Raw genomic sequence first — 15,553 nt, 5'->3', positions numbered from 1 at the left:
CCTGATGAATTTTCAGTGGAATTCTGTAAGAGATTCAAGGATAAACTGTCCCCCTTACTGCATGCTGTTTATAAGGAATCGTTAGAACATGGCATTCTCCCTCACACTTTAAGGCAGGCCTCCATAAATCTCCTCCTGGTCGGCCACCTGAACATCCCTTAATTTGGACTCCAGTCTACTATTCTAAGTCTCCCTTCGTTCGCCTTGTTGGGGTAGATTTATGTTGGACCCATACCCCCCATCCTGAGCCTCCCTCCGCCTAACCTGGGTGGGTTGTTTTTGGTTTTTGTTGGACTCTAGCCCCCCATCCTGAACCTCCCTCCGCCCACCCTGGGCGGGTTGTTTTTGTTTTTTTTCGCCGTCTGGAAGCCGACCTTGAGGGGGTGTGGGGTGTCATAGTGCAATTCTGACCTGCCTGCTTCCCCATGAACTTTCTCCTTTTCCACATCTCATGCAGTTCACTCCCCACTCCCCATCAGTCTGGCCGTAGGCCAGAGTGGGCCCCTTCATAATCATGGGCCCAAGAGCAGCCACACCCTCTGCCCCCCCCAGACTCGGCGCCATGGCATTGGGGTGCCGTGCGTGCCCGCTGACCCAGCCACGCCCGCCCTGGACTGGAAGCTGTTTTTTTTACCTCGGAGTGGCCAACATTCTATTAGTACTATCTTTGATTTGTCATACAATTCAACCAATCAAATCAACGACTGAAGGCAATGTGCTAACCAATTACAACTGGAGAGGGGCGGGTCGCTAGCCTCGTGAGACCATCCTGATCTCGCGAGCTTTCAAGGTTTCACTCGCAGATCAGTCTGGCTACTCTCCGTTGAAGAAAATTTGGAGCCGTTCACCAAACGAACGTCCAATCAGCGTTGGCTTTGAGGCGGGTTGAGGTGTGACGCAACGGGAAGCGCGTCAGTTCAGTCTAAACAACATGGCGGCTTCAGCCGATGAAACTAGCGTTAGCGTGGCTATCGAGCAAGTTTTATCGGAATTACAGAGTATTTCTTTGCTGAGCTAACGAGCCTTTACCTGCAGCAGCAAGAGTAGCTTGGCTTGTGGTTGTGTTTTCGTCATCGCTCTGTTACGAGCGACGACGAATCTGATTGGTTCATTTGGCCCGTCTATCACCAACATAGGCCAATCAGCTAACCAGTATTTTCGCCCCTTCCCAAAATTACTTCAACGGAAGGTTTCCAGATGGATATGCGGAGCAAATCTATCTGGCGGAGTCAGGTAAGCGGGTCGCTGGGTCATACGTTCATAGCCTTCAGAGATGCTGTGGCTCGGCTGTGGTCACCGTTGGTGTCGGTAGTGCAGGATGGATATTCACTCTGATTACCAAACAATTACAAGAAATGACAACAAGGCAAGCGAGAGCGAGCTGGAAGCAGCGCTATTAATTTCTGTTTGAAACGTCAGCATTGAAGTCAACACTGGAGTAAACATTCACGCCAGGAGGGTCAGCTAGGACAGCTAGGAGCACTAGGAGCAGAACCAAGCAAGAAAACTGTCAAACTGAAGAAACTTGAGTTACTTGCAGGCAGAAGGGAACTCTGCTTTGTTCTGGTACTTGTGCTTCCTAGCTGCTGTAATTACAGAACCGTATGAATATTTACTTCAGTCAGTGTTCATCCTGACACCAGTGCTCATGTTTATCAGCATGTAGCTTATGCTTGACTTTTGAGTCCAGACACAGCACTACAGGTTGGCGTATCTCACTGTTAGTTTCCAGCCCAAACTCAGCATAAAACCTGCCCAACTTAAAGGAAAAAAAACAAGCCCAAATCTCAAACTCTCTCATGTTAAAAGCACAAAAATATTAAGCACATAAGAACATGCCATTAGCACACAATTGTGCTGAAGCAAAGAAAAAAACTTGGCTCATACGGGCTCCGCAGAAAATATACAATCAGACAATCACATAACACACAGGATTACTTTATCAATCATGATATATCAACCGAAAAAAATACAATAAACTTTTAACAATAGCTTCCCAACATGAGTAACAAATCTACCTTTAATATAAACTTAATTTCTTGTAGCTCAACCAAACATTTCTCCTTCACGCAGCCATGAAATATTTTTAAGTTGACCAGTAGAACTGAACCCCTCTTGGGGCATTTACCTTGACCAATACAATTTCATAGTGACACTTGATTAACCCTTATTCTTTTCTTCTTCTATTATAACCATTAATCAATACTATTCATTATAACGATTATTCATTGATGATGTCAGATTTGACAGATTCGACTCATTTCAAAAATTAATTGACCAGTAAAATGATTTCAAGGAGATGGCATTTTATCAAAATGGTTTGTTTTTTGCCAGACATTGATAACTATTTTGATATTTGTTAGAAATTCTTTCTAAATGCCCAACAAATGTTGTGAAAAGCTCAGTGCCCATAAGCTATTCTTTTTCCAGCTCAATGTGTTCAAAAGAAGCCTAATTGGGTGAAAACCTGCCTAATCTGGCAATACTGACTGTACTATTGCTTTTTGTTTGTTTGTTTTTTTAGATTTTGGGATTTTATTGAGAATTTCATTCTAAGCGTTGAAGGAATAGTCAGAGCCACTGTTCAGCCTGAAGCATATAAAATGTTTTTTGAAAAAGTGTGACCCCCTAGAAAAATGGAAGGCCCCCCCTGTAATTTGTTTCTGCAGCCGGGTCTCCTGCCCCCCCCCCCCTCGCGCCCCCAAAGACTCCGCCACTACCTGGAAGTTATAGGTCTAGCCTAGTGACTGACACCGGCTCAGAATGCACACAAATCAAACATATCTCACATAGTGGTTTTTGGGCTTTAGACAAATTTTGTTGAGGACTACTCCTGCAAAGTATGTCAATGGCGGAGATAACCTAGTTCCTGTAGTTCCAGGTAATAATTTAGTAATGTTTCCACTTTTCTCTTCTATAATCTCTCTCTGTCTGTCTGCACAGCCTGAGAACCTCCTGTACTATAACATGGATGAGAATGCTAAGATCATGGTCAGTGACTTTGGTCTGTCTAAGACTCTTGAACATGGAGTGATGTCTACAGCTTGTGGTACCCCAGGGTATGTTGGTAAGTGAATGTAAAGGTCTGCCTACATTTGTAAACCTTATAAAAGTGCTATCTTCATTCTAATTAGTTGTTGACTTTTTAAAATCTACTAAATTGTAAATTATATCCTGCACACTAACAATGATGAAAATCTATTTACGCCCACATCACTCTTTATGAGTATATACTCTTTAGAGTTGCAGAACTTGGGAGCGTGGAGCTGAGTTGCAGAACTTGGGAGCGTGGAGCTGAGTTGCAGAACTTGGGAGCGTGGAGCTGAGTTGCAGAACTTGGGAGCGTGGAGCTGAGTTGCTGAACTTGAGAGCGTGGAACTGAGTTACTGAACTTGAGAGCGTGGAACTGGATTGCAGAACTTGAGAGCGTAGAACTGGATTGCAGAACTTGAGAGCGTAGAACTGGATTGCAGAACTTGAGAGCGTGGAACTGGATTGCAGAACTTGAGAGCGTAAAACTGGATTGCAGAACTTCAGAGCGTGGAACTGGATTGCAGAACTTCAGAGCGTGGAACTGAGTTGACACCGAATACTGGCTGAGACTGAGCTGGAGTGAACACTACGGACCGGCAACGAGAGCAGAATGAGGTGAGTTTAAATAAGGGTGGAACCGGGTGAGAGCAGTTGAAGGTTGATTGCAGCCTGACAGGTGGATTTAATTATTCTGAGCAGGGAATGGAGAGTGGCAGCGAGGCACAGACTGCAGCCTACAAGCTGCATCCTGACAGTACCCCCCCCCCCCCCCCCCACAAGGCCGGACACCGGACGGCCCAGAACCTCCCACGCTTGGTGGGCGGAGGGGGTCCAGGAGGGTGGGCAAGACTCAGGCTGAACACTAGGGACCAAAAGCCAACGAACACGGGGAACCGAAGGCTAGAAAACATGGGGAAATCTGAAGCTAAAAAACACTGGGGAACCAAGGGGCTAGAGAACACTGGGGAACCAAGGGGCTAGAGAACACTGGGGAACCAAGGGGCTAGAGAACACTGGGGAACCAAAGGGGCTAGAGAACACTGGGGAACCAAGGAGCTAGAGAACACTGGGGAACCAAGGAGCTAGAGAACACTGGGGAACCAAGGAGCTAGAGAACACTGGGGAACCAAGGAGCTAGAGAATACTGGCGTGCCAGAGCACGACCAGGGCGCGGCACATCAGGGAAAGGCATGGGCGCTTGACAGCGCCAGGGGAAAGAGCGGGCGCTACACAGCACCAAAGGGAAGGAACAGGCGCAACACAGCGCCAGAGGGAAGGAACGGGCGCACGACAGCGCCAAAAGGGAAGGAACGGGCGCACGACAGCCCCAAAAGGGAAGGAACTGGCGCACGACAGCGCCAAAGGGGAGGAACGGGCCAACGGCAGCGCTAAGGAAAGTAACGGGCGTACAGAAACGCCTAGGGAAGGAACGGGCGTAAACAACGCCAAAGGGAAGGAACGGGCGCACGACAGCGCCAAAAAGGAAGGAACTGGCGCACGACAGCGCCAGAGGGGAGGAACGGGCCAACGGCAGCGCTAAGGAAAGTAACGGGCGTACAACAACGCCAGAGGGAAGGAACGGGCGTACACAACGCCAAAGGGAAGGAACGGGCGTACACAACGCCAAAGGGGAGAAGGACAGGCGGACTGACATGTCAGGGCTCAACAGCGCAAGGAAACACTGGGGCACAACTAACGTATAGAAACGCCGGGGGAAAGAACGGGCGTGCCGAAACGCCAAGGGAAGTACCGGGCGTGTGGAAACGCCAAGGGAAGGAACGGGCGTGTGGAAACGCCAAGGGAAGGAACGGGCGTGTGGAAACGCCGAGGGCAAGGAACGGGCGCACAGAAACGCCAAGGGCAAGGGACGGGTGTATGGAAACGCCAGAGGAAGGAACGGGCGTATGGAAACGCCAAGGGGAAGGAATGGGCGTATGGAAACGCCAAGGGGAAGGAATGGGCGTATGGAAACGCCAAGGGGAAGGAACGGGCGTACACAACGCCAAAGGGAAGGAGCGGGCGTATGGAAACGCCAAAGGGAAGGAACGGGCGTACACAACGCCAAAGGGAAGGAACGGGCGTACACAACGCCAAAGGGAAGGAACGGGCGTGTGGAAACGCCAAAGGGAAGGAACGGGCGTACACAACGCCAAAGGGAAGGACAGGCGGACTGATACGTTAGGGCTCAACAGCGTAAGGGAACGCTGGGGCACAACTAACGCACAGAGACGCCGGGGGAAGAACGGGCGTGCGAAAACGCCAAGGAACGGGCGTATGGAAACGCCAAGGGGAAGGAACGGGCGTATGGAAACGCCAAGGGGAAGGAACGGGCGTATGGAAACGCCAAGGGGAGACACTGCCGGAGCGTGAGGGAAGCGCTGGGGCCCAAGGGAGAAGTTCGCCGGGCGTGAGGTAAACGCCAGGCGCTAGGGAAAGATCGCCAGGGTGTGAGGGAAACGCCGGGGCGCAAGGGAAGAAATTGCCGGGGCTTGAGGGGAATTTCTAAAATACCAAGAACCAGAGGTCGTCCTAACACGCCGGGAACACGAAACTTAAACACTAGGAATCGGAGGGCGTCCTAACACGCCGGGAACATGAAATCTAAGCACTAGGAGTCAGAGGGCGATCTAACACGCCGGCAACACGAAATTTAAACCCTAAGAATCAGAGGGCGTCCTAACACGCCGGGAACACGAAAAACTGAACACTAGGAGACAGGGGAACAGAACAGCAACACTTGGGGAAAATAAGTGAAATGAAAACCACGGAGGGCTAGAGAGGACTAGACTAACCTAACTGGGCAAAACTAAGATAAGGAAACAGGAGAAGTGAAACGTAGGGACCTTGGAAGGAGCAGGGGCCTAAAAGAGTGCAGGGACCTTTTAAGAGCGCAGGGACCTCTTAAGAGCGCAGGGACCTTCTAGAGCGCAGGGACCTTCTAGAGCGCAGGGACCTTTAAGAGCGCAGGGACCTTTAAAAACGCTGGAACCTATCCAGCGCAGGAACCCAGACAGCGCAGGAACCCAGACAGCACAGGAACCCAGACAGCGCAGGAACCCAGACAGCGCAGGCAACCAAAACAGCGCAGGAACCCAAAACAGCGCAGGAACCCAAACAGCGTAGGAACTAAGACACACAGACATTAGGGGGATAAACAACAAATACAAATACGGAACTAAGACCTGAATTAATAAACTTGACAGGGATCCACAGGGATAAACAGGTAACGGGGACTAAAGCTAGAAAACAAACCAGAACACTAGGATGGGGACCAAAACCTAAAGAATAACTTATAACTAAGCAAAACAGGGAGACGAGGGCAGGTGCAGCTAAACTAACGAAAAACTAGATAACCTAAGCTAGAAAATAGAACACAAACAACAGAAAATCTAAGGGAAAAAAATAGAATTTAGAAGCACAACGCGAAAGACTAAAGGCAAACCTAGAATAATAGAACTGAGCAGGAAAAAAAAACCCCAAAGCAAACAGAAACTCAACTACTCTAAAGAAAACAAAAAACTCCTAAATAATTCTAAAGCACAAAAAATCCTAGGTAACCCAAACCAAGGTTAAGCCTATATAAATTAACAGAAAGCAGAACAACAAACCAAACTAAAGAACTCTAAAGGAACACTGGGAAACTGTAAAACCCAAGAAGGTTAAGTAACTCAAAACCTCAGGGCCAAAATAACTCAAAACAACAACAGAAACTAGAGAACTAGATGTCTAACTAGAAAACGAGAATCTTGAAAATAAATCTGGAAAAATAAAGCTAAACTGGGAAACTAAAGATCTAAGGCAGGAACTTGAGCATGCAGACAGGAACTAGAGATCGCAGGCAGGAACTTGAGACACAGACAGGAAGTCGAGAGCGGGGAACTTGAGACGCGGACAGGAAGTTGAGCACGCAGACAGGAACAGAGACGCTGGGCTGCATCGGAGGCGGGCTCCGCGGAGAACGATCCCTCCAGCGGAACTCATCAGCGGCGAAGGCACCCACGGAGACATTAACGGAGGCGGAGCAGATCCTGCCAACTTCTGCACCAAGCTCTGTGCGTGCTCGGGTTTATCCTTTGGCCGGTCCGTAATTGTCATTATTTGTCTTCGGATGAACCCGGACACAGCACGCACACACAGAGCTAGTTCTTGAAGTCAGTTTATTGTACAGGATGGAGGGTTAATGACGAGAGGAACCAGAGTCTTTATGGACGGAGATGAAGGGTGCAGAAGCTGGCTGACAGGAGGAGCGCGGGAAGACTGACCGGGAGGAAACTCTGGAGCGGAGGACTTGAGACCGTGAAACAGCTGCGGAACCGGAGAGCGTGGAACTGTTGCAGAACTTGAGAGCGTGGAACTGTTGCAGAACTTGAGAGCGTGGAGCTGAGTTGCAGAACTTGAGAGCGTGGAACTGAGTTGCAGAACTTGAGAGCATGGAACTGAGTTACTGAACTTGAGAGCGTGGAACTGGATTGCAGAACTTGAGAGCGTAGAACTGGATTGCAGAACTTGAGAGCGTGGAACTGAGTTGACACCGAATACTGGCTGAGACTGAGCTGGAGTGAACACTACGGACCGGCAACGAGAGCAGAATGAGGTGAGTTTAAATAAGGGTGGAACAGGGTGAGAGCAGTTGAAGGTTGATTGCAGCCTGACAGGTGGATTTAATTATTCTGAGCAGGGAATGGAGAGAGGCAGCGAGGCACAGACTGCAGCCTACAAGCTGCATCCTGACAATAACATATTCCGATGTTGCTTGACATATTAGGCAACAACTGTAATATTAAAGGCTATAGTAATCAAGACATGGATAAAAAAAATCCAATCAAGTTCAAAAGTTAAACATACCATTTTTCTTTCTTTAGTAAAAGTACAGCCCATCCAGATTGACCCTAACCATGTACATGTGTAATATACTATAAGCAAACTGGCCCTTTACAAGCAACATTTAAATAAAAATTGTGAAATTTAACAAGCAAAATTATTTATAGAATTTTCTGTGTGATAGTGTGATGTTAAACCTCCAGTCTTCATTTTGATTTTGTACAAAATAAGTCTTCTCATTGTTTTCAACTGTTTGACATAATGCCAGATGCTAGCTTGTTAAAATTGTAAAGCTAAAATTGCCATTTAAAGTATTCATCTAACGTCATTTTACTGGTTTTGAGCCTTTTGTTCTGAAACCATAGTGTTTGTTAATGTGTGCCCAAGTTGGTACTATAAGCCAGAAAGCAATCAAAGTGTCTTTTATTAATTTACGTCATCTCTTGTTAAGTTCTAATTTTATTCTACTTTTGTTGAATATTGAATTTAAACACAAAAATCTAGGCTCTGTTCCAGAAAGAAACAAAATAAACTTTTTGGCAGAAATCCTGGTTGCCTAACCCTGATACATGTTTTTATTGTAAGATGTTCAAATAACAGCAAGCTAACAAAATTATTGAACAATAAACATTAACAGAATCCTAAAGTGGAAAATATGTATATTTTAGATCATGTAATTTGTACATTGTTGTCATAAGATGTTGGTGTTTAGGACCCAAATGTAAACAAGAGTTTGGGAGCAGCATGATGAAATTGAAAGCTTTAATGAAAATGACAGCCAATTTGTAGAGCCAGGTTAATTGAAACACTTACATTTTTGGAAAATTTGCATTTTATTTTGCCATTGCCCTCATTGGACCTCCATGAAGACAATAACCTGCAATGCTGAATATATGTTTAGGAAAATATATTGTTAAAATATTGGAAAGTGGAAACTATTTTTTTTTACCATAAGACAAGGCACTTTAATTTATTCATTTACTTATTGTCTTAAGTTAGCTTGAAGTTTTCAAAGGTAAAGTCTGTTCTTAGCTCTTTGTGTAGCAGCAGCAAACATTTTGCTATATTTTCATTGTTTACAGTGACAGGGCCCGCCATCTTGTTTTACAAGCACATTTTACAGCTTGTGTTTATTTGAACTTTGAATTCAAGTCAACTCCCAGAAGAACTGCTTAAAATAAAAGCAAGTTTTAAAATTATTTCATTTTGTGACACGAAAAGGAGGAAAATTTAATCGATTAATTGGATTTGGGAGAATAAAATCTGAGATTTTATTCCCAGCCCTTGCAGAAACACAGGGAAGAAATCAAACAGAACATGATACAAATAATATACAGAAGGAACTAAGAGCAGAAGTCACCAATTCCTCGACAAGAGTAAAAGAAAAAATACTTAAGAATGATAACGTAAAGAGGGCATGATCAAGAAACTAAAAGAGTAGTCCAAAATCCAAACACCTTGAGGTTGTGACGATTTTAAACTTACTGCATTAGCTTCTCAACCGCACTTTTAGTCATTAAGATTTAACACCAATGCTATACAGTCCTGCAGAATTTACTTCTGAATACTGAAAGGCAGCAATGCCATTCAGTATTCAGAAGTAAATTCTGTAGGAGTGTATACATGTCATACTGTTACCTGTCATTTTTCTGGCATGTCAAGTAATGTGATGCATCAGTCCAAAAAATGAAGAACCTTGTTTGACGCTGACTGTTTTCTTTTCTCTAACATGGTAGTTTGACTTCCATGATGTGATTGTTCCTTATTGGAAAAAGCTCTTTAATCTGAATGTTGCACTGTTGTGTTCTATATTTCAGCTCCTGAGGTTTTGGCCCAGAAACCCTACAGCAAAGCAGTGGACTGCTGGTCAATTGGAGTTATTACATACATCCTGTAAGCATGTTTCACTTCAGAAACTTTAACACAGTTAGCGTAAAATCATAGTTATAGCAATTGTAATAACAACATATTTAAAATAAAATGTTTAAAGCCTTATTATTGTTATATGTAAGCAATACAAAACTATTTGCTCAAGAATAAGATGGACATCTCTCCAATCTATCAGGTGGTGCCCCCTCCACCAGCCCAGTATGTAAATGAGTAGTGAAAAAAGGTACCTAAGCTACAGATAATACTTTAACAACAAGGTTGGCAATGGGAATGTTGTAAAAACCTTGGAACAATAACTTTTTTCTACTATTGGAGACAGAAATGTGGCAAAGCATAATTTCACATGCAGGTTTTCACCATAGCAGCACTAAACATCTTTAAACAAATGAAAAACAACAACAGTGATAAATGCCATCCATCCATCCATCCATCCATTTTCTGACCCGCTTAATCCGTCATGGGGTCGCAGGGGTTGCTGGTGCCTATCTCCAGCGTTCACTGGGCGAGAGGAAGGGTACACCCTGGACAGGTCGCCAGTCTGTCACAGGGCAACATGTGACAGACTGGAGGAAGCCAGAGTACCCGGAGAGAGAACCCACGCATGCACAGGGAGAACATGCAAACTCCATGCAGAAAGGCCCAGGGTTGGATTTGAACCCAGAACCTTCGTGCTGCAAGGTAACAGTGCTACCCACTGCTCTACCCACTGATCATGACCCTGTAATGATTAACACTAACAATTTGTTTATCAATTAGCAATTATGAACTTATTTATACCAGAAAAGTGTTATTTAACCAGTTGTTGACTGGTTAGACTTATCCAGCAAACGTTGATAACTCACATAAAATAAAACACTAGGAAACACTACTCGCTAATCAAAAGAACATGCAAAAGTAAATAAATGAAAATAAAACAAGTCAAAATGGATTAAATGAGAGGTAGCAATGCATAAATCAATTCACAGTTGTTTAGGACTGATTGGCATCACATTCATGATCACAATCAACAAGTCAGCACTTTAACATAGCAGCATTGAAAGCCATGGGCTAAATAGCTTTGAGGTAGCACAACTGGAAACCAAAACAGACCTGAAGCCAGATGGAGAACGCTTCTTGCACAAACTAGTTGCTAGCAATGTCCATGCACGGTTAGCTTCTAACTCCTAGTACCGGTGGCACCCAACTAACGGCAGCTAACTAACATTACTTCACAACAACCTAGGGCTAACCGCTTCGAGCTACTTGGTACCTTTCCCAAGATGCCTACTATGACAACATATGATCTACGACCTTACGTGCGGTGTTTAAGGAGGCGGCCCTGATGACATATCTAACACACCAAACTTGCGTGGGGCGGGCTTTTGATCAGGAGGCTGTCTCAATTCAGAACAAAGTCTTAAAAAAAATGCGGGAAACCAAACGTAGACAAACGAAAGAGATGAAGAGAAAGAAAAGGAAGTTCAGACGTTGGCGCGGCCAGTTTATCATCAACAAATCCAACACAGCAAAATCACTTATGAATGCATGCACACATTAGAACATGTTCAGCACAGTTAAACAAACTCCCTTTTGGAGTAATTAAGCAATAAAACTATTTCCTATTAGGTTCTGCCAAGGCCCCAAATATCACCTTATGGGTGTGGAAAAGGGAAATAAAAAAGGAAAGTCCTTTCTTTACGTGGTGTCGCTTCAGTGAGAAGGTCCTGGCTCAGCCCTGGCTCCGTGGTTCCAGGCAGAGGCTTTGGGCAGGTGCGGATAACTTTGCCGTGAGGATTAGCAAAACACCAAGTTCTCTGGGCGCTCTCCGACGCTTTGTTCGGCCAAAACAACGAGGGAAGTCCAAGTTGATCCCTGCTTCCAATGGGATCAAAAATTAATTAACGTTAAATTTTAAAGTCTTGACCTCCCTGTTTAGAAATACAGGGGAAAGGATGATTCAGTAAAGCTCAGACCTCAACTGGGGACAACCTAGCGTGAGGAACAGCTGCTTAGGTCTTCTCAGTTTGGCAGATTGCCAGGGAAGAAGGAAGAAGTGGGAGTGCAGGACACTTTTATAGCAATTTCCATGGCAACGAGATAAGTTTCCCATGGGGTGGTCGGAGCGACCGTGTTACATGCTGGGAGCTGCAGTCTTTCACGTCATAAATGGCATAACAGTCATGAAACTAAATTCCAAGCTTTAAAACTCTTACTGAGCTCTGTTCAGTCCACCATCTAGAAATAGAAAGGTGACACAATTGCAAACCTACAGTCACACGGCCATTCATTTAGGACAGGGGTGGCATTCCCCCCCCCCCCCACTATTTTTTTTAACTCAAGTATTCAAGTATGAAGGACCAATCCTGCCATAATTAAAAATACATACAGAAATAAATGAAGGACTTAATAATATAAAAATTGCTTGAAAAAGTAGCAAATAATATGAATCTGTGTGCTAATGTAATTCATATTATTAGAATTACATTATTATTAGAATGTATTAGAATTAAATGTAACAAAATAACAAAAAGAACTAGAATCGTTCAACTTCTGAAGAAGTTGAAGAAGGCGCCCGCCTGGTGGTGGGCGTGACCGTCAAAGGCAAAGCTTCCGAGTTCCTTGGTCGTAGGCTCTCATCGCTTGGGGATTTTAAATCAAACCTTCTGAGTGAAAAGGATTTGTCTTCATCAAAACCTGCCGACCAGGAAAACTTTGCGTCTGCAGAGCTGCAAACTGCGTATTTCGATCTGAGACGCAGCTAATGAGCTAATTGGCGACAGCCGACAGTCAACGTTTCCCATTCATTTGCTACGGTAGTCCTAAACCTCTACTGACATAATACACTTTTTGGCCACAAGCGTCATTTTGGGGGCGTTGTTTCCACTTCTGTTCGTAGAGCCGTTTTTAATAGAAAGAAGAAAAGGCAAAAACGGTCCAAACAAAAGGTCGTAACGTTTACATTTGTAACCTCTGCCTTACATAAACACTAGAATTAAATCTTAATAAATAAAAGTATAGACAATTATTTCAGTAACTCAATTCAGTAAGTGAAATACACTATATACAGGAGTTGGACAATGAAACTGAAACACCTCTCATTTTAGTGTAGGAGGTTTCATGGCTAAATTGGACCAGTCTGGTGGCCAATCTTCATTAATTGCACATTGAACCAATAAGAGCAGAGTGTGAAGGTCCAATTAGCAGGGTAAGAGCACAGTTTTGCTCAAAATATTGCAATGCACACATTATGGGTGACATGGGTGAGTTCAAAGGAGGACAAATTGTTGGTGCACATCTTGCTGGAACTGTCAAAACAAAACTGAAGTAATAATATTTGGACCAATAGAGGAGAGATCAAAAGTTAGCACACAGCTTCAGTCGCTTCAGCTAGAAACCACTGATCAGGCCCGAAATCTGGGTGTAGTGATGGACTCAGACCTGAACCTCCAAAAGCATTTACAGACAGTGACAAGGTCGGCTTTCTATCACCTGAGGAACATTTCCAGGATTAAAGGACTAATGTCTCAAAAGGATCTGGAAAAACTAATCCATGCGTTTATATTTAGTAGAATTGATTACTGCAACGGTGTTTTCACAGGTCTGCCTAAAAAGTGGACCAGACAACTGCAGCTGATCCAGAACGCTGCTGCACGCGTCCTCACTAAGACTAAGAAAGTAGAGCACATAATCCCAGTTCTAAAGTCCCTTCACTGGCTCCCTGTATATCTGAAAATAGACTTTAAAATACTTCTGTTAGTCTATAAATCCCTAAATGGCTTAGCACCTAAATACATTACAGATTTGTTATCAGTGTATCAACTTTCCAGACTACTGGCTCCAGCCTACTCTGCATACCTAGAACCAGAACTAAACACGGAGAAGCAGCATTTAGTTCCTATGCTCCGCTTATCTGGAACAAACTTCCAGAAAACTGTAAAAGTGTGGAAAGCCTGAGTTCTTTTAAATCAAGATTAAAAACACATTTGTTTAAAATTGCCTTTGACTGTTCTAGTTAGGCGCCCGCCTATGCATTGAAAATGCATGGCGGAGGCCCTATGTTATGCACCTAATAAGGGTTTCTTTATTAGGCGCCCGCCTATGCATTGAAAATGCATGGCGGAGGCCTTATGTTATGCACCTAATAAGGGTTTCTTTATTATTATTAGGCGCCCGCCTATGCATTGAAAATGCATGGCGGAGGCCTTATGCTATGCACCTAATAAGGGTTTCTTTATTATTAGGCGCCCGCCTATGCATTGAAAATGCATGGCGGAGGCCTTATGCTATGCACCTAATAAGGGTTTCTTTATTATTATTATTATTAGGCGCCCGCCTATGCATTGAAAATGCATGGCGGAGGCCTTATGCTATGCACCTAATAAGGGTTTCTTTATTATTATTATTATTAGGCGCCCGCCTATGCATTGAAAATGCATGGCGGAGGCCTTATGCTATGCACCTAATAAGGGTTTCTTTATTATTATTATTATTAGGCGCCCGCCTATGCATTGAAAATGCATGGCGGAGGCCTTATGCTATGCACCTAATAAGGGTTTCTTTATTATTATTATTATTAGGCGCCCGCCTATGCATTGAAAATGCATGGCGGAGGCCTTATGTTATGCACCTAATAAGGGTTTCTTTATTAGGCGCCCGCCTATGCATTGAAAATGCATGGCGGAGGCCTTATGTTATGCACCTAATAAGGGTTTCTTTATTATTATTATTATTATTATAGTACCGTTAATACAGCCCGAACCGTAGGGTCTACCCCCACAAACTATATATCAAAACGTGCGTCTCGACGCCGCGATCAGGGCTTTTTGTACTTGATGCCGTTTCGACTTACAGTTGGAACAAAATTCGCAAAAAACACTTCTTAACACAATTGACCTCTCAATAATGCTCGGCTGAGCACGACACTGGTGTTTTGGTCGAGTGGGTTAGGTGTCGGGCTGCAAAGCAGAAGATCGAAAGTTCAAATCCAAGCTGTGCCAATTTTAGAGAATTACATTTTCACCCAATATTTCATTTCCCTTTGGCTTTAAAAAACGATTTTTCAATTTAAATCAATACAGTTCACCTCATGCCTTTAACTTTTTTATTCACATATTTTATTTTTTCATGCTACATTGAAGTATTTAATCATGTTTAATAACACCAATTTTCCATGCTGCTTCGATGCAGACCTTCTCCTGTTGGCTCATTAGCAGCCTCATTTGTTGTGGTCTGTTGTCATTCACAGAACAATAAACCGTGCCAGCCGACATGAGTTTTACAAACGGCAAAGCTTTGTCTTAAGCAGAAACGTGCCTCTACTCCGCGCTGCGTTCTCAGACCAGTGTGATGCGTTCGCGAGCGTCAGAAAGCTATGTTGCATTCAGGAGCATGGGACATTTCTAATTTACAATAATATATTTTTTTTTACAAGTAACAATTAAATAACTTGAACAACTGGTATAAATGAATGATGATAAAGGAATTTATTTAACATGTTTTGGGACAGTTTGTATTCAGACGTTTTAAGAAAACATTAAAGTATTTTATGTATTGTTTATTAATTTACAATCAGGCTTAGGCTACTGGAGGATATTAGTGCCAGTTTTTCTCACTCTACTGATTTCTACTGTTCTCCAGTTTTGCATTGCATTGCATTGAAATGAAAGTCACATTTCCTGCCACAGTTGTTTGCTGCTTCTCCACCGAAGCCAGGCCTGCAAGCTCTCCACCATCAGCCATCACTTATCAGTTACCCTCCTTCACTGCCTTGAATTTTAGTCATACTCAAAAACTGCTAGTTGAAAGAATAATTAATTTCATTATTATTTTC

The 15,553-nt window shown here is 43.9% G+C and overlaps 1 protein-coding gene across 1 annotated transcript in view; it reads left to right on the top strand.

The window, feature by feature from the left end:
- Positions 1–15,553, top strand: part of LOC110367401 (calcium/calmodulin-dependent protein kinase type 1D) — a 112,589-nt gene that overhangs the window by 37,637 nt on the left and 59,399 nt on the right. The window contains exons 6-7 of the mRNA XM_036151301.1: positions 2,944–3,067; positions 9,672–9,747. Of these exons, the coding sequence (XP_036007194.1) occupies positions 2,944–3,067; positions 9,672–9,747 (200 nt within the window). The remainder of the gene's footprint in view (positions 1–2,943; positions 3,068–9,671; positions 9,748–15,553) is intronic.

Source organism: Fundulus heteroclitus, chromosome 20, assembly GCF_011125445.2.
Source record: "Fundulus heteroclitus isolate FHET01 chromosome 20, MU-UCD_Fhet_4.1, whole genome shotgun sequence".
Taxonomy (NCBI): domain Eukaryota; kingdom Metazoa; phylum Chordata; class Actinopteri; order Cyprinodontiformes; family Fundulidae; genus Fundulus; species Fundulus heteroclitus.
This window is presented reverse-complemented; position numbering and strand designations above follow the sequence as displayed.